This window comes from Onychomys torridus, chromosome 3 (genome assembly GCF_903995425.1).
Source record: "Onychomys torridus chromosome 3, mOncTor1.1, whole genome shotgun sequence".
NCBI classification, from domain to species: Eukaryota; Metazoa; Chordata; class Mammalia; order Rodentia; family Cricetidae; genus Onychomys; species Onychomys torridus.
In genome coordinates this window covers 38,788,464-38,800,588 of record NC_050445.1, presented here as the reverse complement: position 1 = coordinate 38,800,588, position 12,125 = coordinate 38,788,464, and the positions used below count along the sequence as shown (strand labels likewise).

Below are 12,125 nucleotides of genomic sequence, written 5' to 3'. Positions count from 1 at the left end.
GGGCCCCAAAGCTATATGAAGAGCTACAGGCAGCTGAGGAAAGCTGGAAGCTGGAGAGGTGGTCCTCCCTAGGGAAGGCAACACCCATTGGTTGTCCAGTGTGAAATGGTCAGCCCCGAAAACATACATACAGGTAATATTATATGGACTCAACAGGTTATACTTGGGAATAAATATGTATATATGAGTACATATATGCATGTAATAACAATTAATGAAAAAAGAGGCCATGAATTTGAAGGAGAGCAGGGGAAGGTATATGGGAAGCTTGAAGGGAAGAAAGGGAAGGGAGAAATGTAGTTAAATTACAATCTCAAAAAGAAGACTTGGTTGATACAAAGTCACAAAGTTTGATCAGGAACTGTACAATTCTATGCCTGGAAAAATAAAAAAGGACGTATTAAGAAGAAGCATTAGCAAATTGGGGGTCCTCAAACTAACTGGAGTGAATTCCCAGCTCACCTCCCTTTCAGAGACAACCTTTTCCTCCATGCTAATCTCTCTGTAGCTAATTTCCTCAATCTCAGGCAGTTCTTTAACTCAAGTTTCTGGTTTAGAGCGTTTCTCCGGATCCCACCCTTTCCCAGCAGACTCACACACTTAAAGCACACAGAATCTTAAAGACTGATTCTATTTTGAGGCCTAGCTGACATTTCTGATGGTTTCCTATTAGAGGCCACTACAAAAATTACCCCAGTGGAAAAGAATCCAACAAAGAACTGGAGAGAGCTGATGGGCAGGTTAATGACCATTGCCAAAGAGAGTATAACTATTGGTTCACCCGATCATTTATTGAGATGCTCTTTGCTTGAGTTTTTTCATCCTCTGCTTGACATAATGATACTAGCCAAGCTTTCAGGAAACTAACCTCTTATTCAAGGAGCGACACAATTTTTTGATTATGTCAATGGCTAAGCAAAGAAATAAATATTTATAACCCTGAAAAATAGGTACTAGATGGGAGCATTATCTAACTTTGCCACATATGTAGACTAGGTGTTCCTTTTATGATAAGAACCTTCTGGTTTTCTGAACAGTGTGTGTGTTGCGGGGAGGTCAGGGCGGCAGGGTACTACTCACTATTCCTTCTGAAGAGGACACGGGTCTTTTCTTAAGCATTTTTTTTTTTTCTTTCCAAACGTTTGGGCTAGATTTATGTTAAAATCAAAAGCAAGCAGATTTACCAACTGAAATGCACAGCTTCCCAACTCTAAGGACATTTTCCTTGGTATGTGGGTTACTGTCATTTCTGAAAAAAACCGATGCCACAAGAATATTATTAGAAGGAGAGGGCTCATAAGAAATGTTTACGGTTGAAGGACATTAGAGACTGAACACACTAGCTTTTCCTTTTCTTGCCTCCACCTGACCCTGGAACACGGTGACAAGGACATTCTTAACCTCAGGACAAGTCCAGAGACAAAGGCCATACATTATTATTGCACTTCAATTCTCCTCACCGCTCTTTCCTAAAAGGATGCACAAACAGGTTAGGGCAGTGGTTTCCAAAGTCGGAAAAGGTTTTCCCTTTCCAAAGCGGATGTCATTTTCCCTTCCTGTTCTATAACTAGGATTTTTTTTTTTTTTTTAATTTTCTAATATGTTGTTGGCTTTGTCTTTACCTGCGCTTGCAAGACAAGTCCTCTGTGCCACTCCTCTTCCAGCCTCACGGGAAAGCCTTCTCGGGAGGGTCAGCTAGGAAAGGACAGCGTGGGAAACCGGAGGAAGCGGCCGCCAACCTGCCAGTCCCCGCCCAGCGCGGCTGGGTTCACGGTGCGGCCCCTTTAAGAGCAGGCCGCGTCCCCGCCCTCCTCCTGGCGGGGCCGGCGGTCGGCGGCGGCCGCTACGGTGCTGACAAGATGGCGGCTGGCGGGGCTGTTGCTGCGGCGCCCGAGTGCCGGCTTCTGCCCTACGCGCTGCACAAGTGGAGCTCCTTCTCCTCCACCTACCTGCCCGAGTAAGTGCGGGGCCCCGCGCTCGAGCTGTCGGCGCTGCTCGGCGGGAGCGCGGTCGGGCCGAACGTGCCGTGGAGGGGAGCGGAGCCGAGAGGCCCAGGCGGGGCCTGGGAGGGGAACGCGCGGCCTCCGGAGCCGAGCGGCCCGGTGCGGCGGCCGAGAGCTCCGGCCTGGCGGGCCGAGGCCAGGGTGAGGGCCCGGGAGCGAGCTCGGGGCGGCGGCGAGGCGGGCCTGCGCCGCGGGAGTTGAGGTGGAGCGTGGGGCTCGGGGTCCGGCCGCGGGCGAGCCGCCCCCGCCGTCGGAGGTGGCCCGGGCGTCGGGGGCCGGGTCCTTCCAGTGCGGCGCGGACGTGCGGCCCCGGAGTTCCGGAGCCCGCATCCGAAGTGCTTAGCGCGGCACCCGTGGCGTGAGAAGTTACGGAGTCCATCTGCATCCTGGCAAGAACTTGGAGGACTGGCAAAGGGGTGTCTTCGCATTGGGGGCTGGAAGTTCTGAAAAAGATGGGGAAGGAGGGCAGGTCTGGAGGGGTGCTTGCTCGTCCCAGGGAACCACCGTGTCGGCAGAAAGGGCTTTATGAACAAAACCAGGAACTGATGGGGTTCTGTGTGGCTGTACAAATAAAATGACTACATCTCGGGAGTGTACTGAACAATGGTTCTTTTTCCATTTATATTTTGGAAATTCCTCACATTGGTCCAGATTTAATTTCTCAAGTCAGGCGGGGACTCTCCAAGTGAAGAATCTCCCCTGACTGCCAGCCTGCCCTCCTATTCACCAGGTCAAGGGTTGGCACTGAGACATTGTAGCTGTGGCCCAGTGCAGGCTGACCTGTGGCCTCATCTGGCCGGTTGTGGCCCGGTGATGGCTGGTACATGGCCACATCCTCGATTGATGTTGGAACCCAACTTTTTAATTTGAGGGTGAGCTAGATAAACACTAACCTTGAGTTGAAGTTGAGCTGTGGCTGGAGGTGCCTGAGCCCCTGTTTTTGTTTTTTTGTTTTTTGTTTGTTTTGTTTTGGCTAACTGTCTGTGACTCCGAAGCTGTTTAATACTTTCTGTGTCTAGGTTAGAGTTGGTGGTGTTTCCCTGCCTCCAATGACTTTTTTCTTACTCTGATCTTGACTTACTGATTAGGTTGTCTGCCATTCCTTTAAACTTGTTGTGTAAGGCACAAGATTTGGATACTCCAAATCCCATCAGAATTACCTGTTGAATGGGCACGTTAAGGAAGAAAGCATTTCTGAACAGAGTTGATCTGGTGGGATAGTGGCTTTAATGAGACTCGGATTTGGAGTGGACAGAACCTGCTGTTGCAGTTAAAATAGAAGAGGGAGAAAAGCCTTTGCTATAGGTTTCTTAAGGCCATTGAGGAAATAGTATGTAATATACATATATAACTTGTACTCTCATCTAGTGTATCTTGTTTAATCCCAATGGCATTTTAGAAATATAGTATAGTTTTTATTTTAAAGCACTGTAGAATTCAGTCATCTGAAAGTTTTCCTTTGAAGGAGAGTAGTTGTGTGTTAGGGGGCTTGAGTTTGAAAATTTTGTCAGGCAAGTTGGTGTGTGTCTGCCTTAATTGTAAGATTCTTGGTTCTGAATTTATGCTAGCAAGTATGGATGTTATAACTTTGTATTACAGGAAGCTTAAGAAAGGGATTGACTTTCTTTTTCCTTATCTAAAATTACCTCTAATGGGGTAAGATAGTAAAAGGCATTATGTCATGGCTTAAGCAGGTGTGATTTTTTTTTTTAAGGTCTAGCCAGCCATTTGTTGAAATTGTTTACAAAACAGCAAATATTTATTGACAGAAATCTAGGCATTTTGGGGTAGTGGTAGTAATTACAAAAAAATGGTGAGTACTTATACCTTTCATTTGCCAGTCTTTATTATGAATAAAGTGTTTTAGCTCATTTAATCCTTAACAGTCTTTTAAATAATTTCAAAAAGCTGGGCTTGGTAGGAGATGGCTGTAATGCAAGCTCTTAGGAAGCAGAAGCAGGAGAATCAGAAATTTACAGTCATCCTCAGCTTCAGAGTAAAGTTAAGGTTAGCTTGGGCTATATGAGACCTGTGTTGTCCCTCTCTGCTCCCTCAAATCCCCATTTTCCAGATGTGGAAACAGGCATGGAGAGGTCATCTACTTAGGTGAGGCCTGAATTTGAATCCAGAGAATCTGACTCCAGTCCATTATCCCAACCAGTGTCTTTTCTTTGTGCTTCCATACAGGTGTTTGTCTGAGCAATCATAGATTGGAAAGAGTTCTTCTATTAAGGGCATTTTTGTGTTTTAGTTGATTAAAGACATGTAAAAGGCTAGAGAGACCACTCAGTCAGAGTGTTTTCTGTGCAAACTTGAGGACCTGGCTTCAGATCCTAGCATAGACAGGTTTATATGGCGAACCTATTACCCCATTGTTTTTTTTTTGGTGGGATAGAGACTGGAAGATCTCTGGGGCTAACTGGGTACCAACCTACTTCTAGGTTTGGTGAGAGACCCTGACTTAAAGGACAAGGAGGAGAGTGATAGAGTAGGATACCATATGTACTCCTGGTCTCTGTAGCACACATGCACTTACCTGTGCACATAGATGCACATATACCACATATGCCTAGAACTGCCCCACCCCACCCCACCCCACCCCATGAAGTCATGAAAAGAATTCCAATTGCAGAGTTCTTTCTAGAAAACCATTTCTAAATGTTAAAATAAGTCTAGTTAAAGATAACACCTTTAAACTAACAGTGGCCTTTTATTTTTTAGTGTGCTTAAATTCATTTACCTGTATTTTACTTTTTTTTCTGAAATTTATACCTGATTTAGGAATTAAGGGAGGTATGTGTAAGTGATCATTGATAGACTTGAACATGCTAACATGTAAAAACATTTTAAAATGATCCCTACTCTTGGGTGTTTATTGTTGTAGGTTGTGATGATGTTGGCTATAGTTAATTATTCACTGTCTCCAAGATGCTTTTTTCATATAGTTTTTTTAAATTTCAAGCTCAAACCTGCAATAAGTTTCCTATGTTCTGCAGATGAGGAAGCTGAGATCAATATAAAAGATAACTTGTTGGGTTGGGGATTTAGCTCAGTGGTAGAGCACTTGCCTAGCAAGCGCAAGGCCCTGGGTTCGATCCTCAGTGCAAAAAAAAAAAAGATACTTGTCCCCACCATACAACTTCATACAACTTTCCAGAGGCTTGGGAAGCTCTTACTTAAACTCACTATACACTGACTGCCAATAATAAGCACTTACTGAGTGTCTTCCGTTCTCTATCAAGCAGTTAGATTCCTAGACTTAGTTTTTGCCCAAGCACCAAGATGAATGTGATACATATTTTACAGCTAGGGAACCTGAGATTTTAGAGGTTGCCTTGCTCAGGTCAGAGGAGGACTCTGATCCTGGGCTCTGACTTCTCTGACAAGCTCCTTTAGCTGCTTCAGTATGCAGTGTGACTGTTCTGTGCCTGCAGATAGATTTGCTCTAAAGTTAGAACAGGGGGGGTATTTTGTGTTGGTAGTTATGGTTTTGCTGTGAGAGCTGAGTCTTTAAAACTGGCTTTACATTTTTGATAATTCCATTGATGGGGAATGATTCTCAAATTTATTTTATTATTGAATAAATGAAATAATTTTAATAGTAACATTTGATTAGCATAGGTGAATTTATTTCAGCTCAATTAATTAAAAATTTTCACATTTGAAAATGTGAAAATAAGTAGGTGTTTTGTTCTTGTTGCAAAAATGCCCAAAGTTTGTAGTTAGAATATTTTCTAAATATCCACAGAAACAAAAGTAAATTACCCTAATCCCTCCATGCAAAGATTACTACCCATTCTTTAGATATGAGACTTCAGATCTTTCTTTTCTGCTTATCTTTTCAGTCTAGTATTTAACGTCCTCTTTTTACTCTTTAGTATACTAAAGTATGGTTGAGTATTTTTACTTTGAAAATCCATTAGCTCTGAAATCTGAAACTTTGGAGCACTTACATTTTGCATTTTAGAGCATATGGATTTGGGGACCTTTTGGGTTTTTTATTTCTGTATTAGAGATTCTTAGTCACCAAAGTCCAAAAATCTAAAAGACTCCAAAATCAGAGATACTCTGTCCCAGTCATTTTGGGTAAGGAATGCTCAGTCTGAATTATATAAAATAGATGTTTTCTCGTGAGATTAAATATTCACTTGCATGAATACATTTATATTCTAGGCAATGATTTTTATTTAATTGGTTTTCTATTATTGGGCATTTAAACTTTTTAGTTTTGTTCCATTTTTTGCTTTGTGTTCTTTGGTCACTATGAATAGTGAGATTGTTTGCCTGATAATTTCTTTTAAGACAGATCCATATGTAGCTCAGCCAGTCCTCCACTTGCTGTCCAGCTGAGTTTGTCTCCTAGCCCAGCCAACCTTGAATTTGCTGTGTAGCTGTTTGTCTTTGAACCTCTTGATTCTCCTGCCTCCTCCTCCCAGTTGCTGGGGTCACAAGACGCACCACCGCACGTGGCACCCCCGCACGTGGCACCACCGCACGTGGTACTGATGAGGCAAAAAGGAAACTCCTTAGTTCTGAGTCCCTAGGTGTTGAATGGCTGGATTCAAGGTATTTTAGGCAAGACTGCTTGCTCACCTCTGTAGACTGTTGAGTTCTGGGTACCTGGACTAATGTATTAACATTCTTGGTAATTTAGAATCACATTTTTTATTTTGGTTTGAGGCAGGGTCTCATTGTGTAGCTCCAGCTGATTTGGAACTCACTATGTAAACCAGGCTAGCCTCCAGCCCACAGAGATCCTCCTGCTTCTTCTGCCTTCCAAGTGTTGGTACTAAAGATGGGCATCATCATGCCCAGCTTCATTTGTTTTCTGAAACAAGATCTTACTCTGTTTCCCTGGCTGGCCGAGAATCTACTGTGTCATCCAGGCTGACGTTCAACTTGAGCCACCATTCTTGGCTTAGCCTTTAGCTTGAACACTCGGGAGGCAGATGCAGGTGGATCTCTGTGAGTCTGAGGCCAGCTAGTATACATACTGAGATCCTGTCTATAAAAAAAAAAACGGTAGAGGAACAAATGGCTCCAATATGTGCATTACATTTTTGGGCCTGATACAGGGAGTTCTTGATGTTTCTTATGAAGATAATATGTATTTCAATGCTTTATAACCTTCTGACTCTCAGTCATTTGGGAATTACCTTTGGAAATGAGAGATTTTCTGGTTTCATTTTTTTTTAAGTCACATTTTTATTTATTTTGTGTATGTGCACATATGTTTCACAGTGTGCTTGTGGCAATCAGGACAACTTGGGGATGTTGGTTCTCTCCTTTACTTTGTAGGTCTTGGGGATTAAATCCACGTCATAGATTTGTTGGCAGGGGCTTTTGCTTCTGAGCCATCTTGATGGATTAGAAATGAGAGGTTTTATAGGCTTTAATGTGGATAGAATGTTTCAAAGAAGGGAGTTAATATCTCTGATTATTGCTTATTATAATACTACTGATCTGTGATAAAGGACTTTAGAGAAGAAAATTCATAAAATGATTGGTCTCTATAGGCCGAATATATTGGTGGCAAGCATCTTTACCTCCTGAGCTGTCTCACCTCATGTCTTCACATTCTTATTAGGCTGGGCTAGCTGTCCAGGGAGCTGCTGGGATAGGTCCACCTCTCTGCCCCTGCAGTGCTGCTGAGTCTGCTCTTCATGTGTGTGCATGTGCTGGGGATCTGAACGTAGTAGGTTCCTCATGCTGTGTAGGAGCAGTTTGCTAGCTGAGCTTCAGCTGAGCTATCTCCCCAGCCTCTACTTTTTTTTTTTTTTAATGTGATAGATGTTTGTTTGTGTTTTGTTTTGATATTTATTTGTGCTTTCTTTATTTCAATGTTTTATTAGAGTTGTTATAAGTTTTTCATCAGTTTTATTGCTACTTTCTTTTTAAAAATATTTATTTATTATATATAGTGTTCTATCTGCACGTACCCCTGCAGGCCAGAAGAGGGCACCAGATCGCATTACAGATGGTTGTGAGCCACTATGTGGTTGCTGGGAATTGAACTCAAGATCTCTGGAAGAGCAGCCAGGGCTCTTAACCTCAGAACCATTTCTCCAGCCTGCTATTTTCTTTTTAATGGTATTATAAGTTGAATTATTTTCTTTTAAAAATTTGATTAGGGGCTGAAGAGATGGCTCAGTGGTTAAAAGCACTCATTGCTCTTCCAGAGGGCTCAAGTTCAATCTCCCCAAACCCACATAGTAGCTCATAACCACCTGTATATGACACCTTCTGGCCCCTGTGGCCGCTTACTCTCAGATGACATACACGTAGACATATACAAACATACATGCACATAATGAAAAAAATTAAAACTAGCTAAATACAAATTTGTTCTTTGACAATTTCATATATGCATATGATGATTGTGTTTATTCTCATTACCCTCTCCAACAAATCCCTTTTCCACATGTATGTCTTTTTTTTGTATTGTTTTGTGTGGCCTACTAATGTAATAGTTTTTGTTTTTGTTTTTTGTGGGTTTTTTTTGGAGCTGAGGATCGAACCCAGGGCCTTGTGCTTGCTAGGCAATAGCTCTACCACTGAGCTAAATCCCCAACCCTGTTTTTGTTTTTAATATTGATGTACTTTGGGAAAATAGTTTTTATCATCAGCGAACTTTGGGATAATACTTCTTACAAATATCATTTGTTTATAAACTCCATGACTTATGTTTACAAATGTAAAAACCCTTCAAGTAAAAATAATGGTCTGTATAGGTTGTTTTATACACACACACACACACGTTACAGGTAAAAAGAATGTTGTTTATTTAAATAAGGTTTTGCTGATGATGAAATAAATGATACCCATTAAGATTTATCCATCTTTAAAATACACAGAAAGGAAAGTCACTTTAATCTTCATATGGAATTGATTTGAATGGTCTGAAATCTGCCCCTATGAAGTTGCTGAGTAGCAACTAAGTGAGATACCCGAGCATAATATATTTTGGATTGGCAGGTAATGAGGATTGGAAAATGCAGCTGTTTGGTTTTAATGTATATGTTTAAGATTGTAGGATTTTCTGTTTGTACAGATTAGCAGCCCCTTAGGTTTAGGTATAAGTTCTTTACCATTTATCCACATCATCCAGATTTCACTTTCATTTCTTCTTTGACTAGAATGTTGTGTTTTCATTTTTTGTTCCTCTTAGTGGGATATGTATTTATTGACTGGGCTGGTCTCCAGCACCTGTGTTTAAACAAGTCTCCTGCCTCAATGTCTTGTTTGTGCCACATGCCTGGCTTTATTGCTTAATGTTGAACATTGGGGATCTTCTGTTTTGTTTTCTGTCTGATCTATCTTTCTTTTCTTTTTTTAGAGACAAGGTCTCACTAAGTATCTTTGGCTGGCTGGCCTGGAATGCATTATGTAGACCAGGCTGCCCTTGAACTCAGTGATCCCCTGCCTCTGGCTCCTGAGTGCTGGGATTAAAAATGTATCACTATACACTTGAAAAGATTTTATTCTGTTGCAGACTATCTTCTTTGTATGTTTAGAAAATCAAGTATGTGAATTATGCTGTTCAAATGTTCTATAATCTATTGAGTGAGATTTTTTTTTTTAAACTAAGTTTTATTTTCTGTGTTTGCATGATGTGTGTGCCATGGCCTGCATGAGTTCAGGACAACTGTGGAGTCCATTCCCTCCTTGAGCTTTATGTGGATTCTTGAGATCAATCTCAGGTTACCTCAGGTCACTAGACCAGCGCTGTAGACGACTTTAAATGCTGGCCATCTTGCTGCCATGCCTCTTTTTTTTCTTAGAGCATAGGTGATTGAACCAAGCTTGTGTGTGGTAGACAAGTACTCTTTCATTGAGCTATATTCCCAGCTTTACTGATTTTTAAATTTCTTCTCCCTTTTCATTACAGAGAGGTGTACCTCAGGGTAATTCTATGATTATAAATCTGCATTTTTCCTTTTATTTCCTTTTATGTTTTGAAGCCATGTTATTAGATGCATACAAACTTATAGCTTTGGTCCTCAGCTCGGGGAGGGGGGGCAAAATAACAAACTTATGGCTTTATCTCTCTAGCAAATTGGGCCTTTGAGTATAACATGCCCCTTTATCTCTAATAATACTTTGTGCTTCCTGCCTTTAAAATCTACTTGGTATGGTTCCATCTGTCTGATTTGAGCAAACATTAAGCAAAGCTGCTGTTTGTTGGGTGTAGGCTTTACTTAGGTTTTTCTCAGTGATGCTGGTGATTGGAACCCAGGACTTGATGTGTGCTAGGCAGCTACTTATCCAGCCCTCCTCTTACTGTGCATGTTTTATGTTTTCATATTTGAGGTCTTTCTTTTTAACAACACACAGATTTTTCAAAATTAAGTTTATTCATTCATTCATTCATTCATTTGGAGAGTTTGTGAGTGCGTGTGTGTGTGTGTGTGTGTGTGTGTGTGTGTATTTGTGTACACATAGCACATGTGTGGAGGTCAGAGGACACATTTCAGGAGTTGGTTCTTTTCATCCACTGTGTAGATTCCAGGGATTAAAATCAAGCATGTTTAGAGGAGAGATAATTGGGTTTAGTGTCAATCTTTCGGCTTTTGACTGTTAGTATGTAATACTTTAAGAATAACTTTACATTCCTTTACTATGACTACTATATCTTATTAAGATTGTAACTGTGTTGGTCTGATTGAGAATGGCCTTCATAGGCTTTTATAGTTGAATGTTTGGTTCCCAGTTGGTGAACTGTTTAGGAAGGATTAGGAGGTGTGGCTTTGTTGGAGGAGGTATGTCACTGGAGGTGGGCTTCCATGGCAGGTCCAGTTTCTCTCTCTCTGCCTCCAACTTGTAGATAAAATGTAAACTCTCGGGGCTGGAGAGATGGCTCAGAGGTCCTGAGTTCAATTCCCAGCAACCACATGGTGGCTCACAACCATCCATAATGAGATCTGGTGCCCTCTTCTGGCCTGTGGGCATATATGTAAGCAGAACACTGTATACAAAATAAATAAATAAATCCTAAAAACAAAATAAACAAACAAAAGATGTAAACTCTAGCACCATGCTTGCCTGCCCACTGCCCTGCTCTCTACCATTGATGGTCATCGACTCACCCTCTGAAACTGTAAGCAAGCCCCCAGTTTGTAGATGTAACCAGCTTGTTAAATAAGAAACACAGAACCGATTGCAGAGTTAAAAACCACGAGGTCAGAGCAAAAGCGGAAAACCTTACCCTTCACTGCTTCTGCGGTTCCTCCTCTCCGCAAGAGACCTACTTCTCTGCGTCCTGTCTATTTAAAAACTTTCTGTTCTCCTCTCTCATTGGTTGTAAACCCAGCCACATGACCTCCTTGTCACTGCCTGTTTGTACAGACCTCCAGGTCTTCTATGGTTGGTATTGAGATTAAAGACATGTGTCGCCATGCTGGCTGTATCCTTGAACACACAGAGATCCTGCCTAGCTCTGCCTCCCAAGTGCTGGGATTAAAGGCGTGCCCCACTACTGCTCAGCTTCTGCTCTGGCTTGCTCTGACCTCAAGGCAACTTCATTGACATACAAATAAAATCACATTTCAATACAAATAAAATATCACTATACCAGTTAAATAAGTTGCTGTCGTTATGGTGTCTCTCCACAGCAATAGAAAAGTAACAAAGATGGGTACTTGATATTAACACCTTGTGTTTGTTGTAAAAGAAATGAACTTCATAAAGAAAACTATACAGTTACTTTCAGCACCTTTAGGTGTGATACCCTTCGTTTTCCTTTCATTGTCCACTTCCCCCCTTCCCATTTTGATTTAGGTGGTTTCCATTAGAAGGATCATAAGACCTAACTCGTATTCTTCAAATGTCACTTAAAATACTGTTTTACTAGGACATCCTGTCTGCCCCACTCTTCCTCCCTAATTCTGTCACCAGTCTCCCACCTCTGTGGTTGAATACTTGATAACAGTATGTACCTGTCAGATAGATCATATATTACAGTTTTCAGCCATTTACCTATTTGTATGATTACTTTTTGTTTTGTTTTGTTTTGATTTTTGAGACAGAGTTTCTTTGTGTAGTTTTGCACTTTTCCTGGAACTCACTCAGCCCAGGCTGGCCTCGAACTCACAGAGATCCGCCTGGCTCTGCATCCCGAGTACT

At 41.6% G+C, this 12,125-nt stretch overlaps 1 protein-coding gene across 6 annotated transcripts in view; it reads left to right on the top strand.

Moving 5' to 3' along the window:
- Mkln1 (muskelin 1) overlaps nucleotides 1–12,125 on the top strand; it is a 315,449-nt gene that overhangs the window by 172,900 nt on the left and 130,424 nt on the right. The window contains exon 1 of one of the 6 annotated variants that reach the window (XM_036182845.1): nucleotides 1,812–1,957. The exons of the other annotated variants lie outside the window; for them this stretch is intronic. Coding sequence (XP_036038738.1) covers nucleotides 1,860–1,957 — 98 coding nt within the window. The 5' untranslated portion in view covers nucleotides 1,812–1,859. Of the gene's footprint in view, nucleotides 1–1,811; nucleotides 1,958–12,125 lie in introns of those variants that run through there. 6 annotated transcript variants of the gene reach the window in all.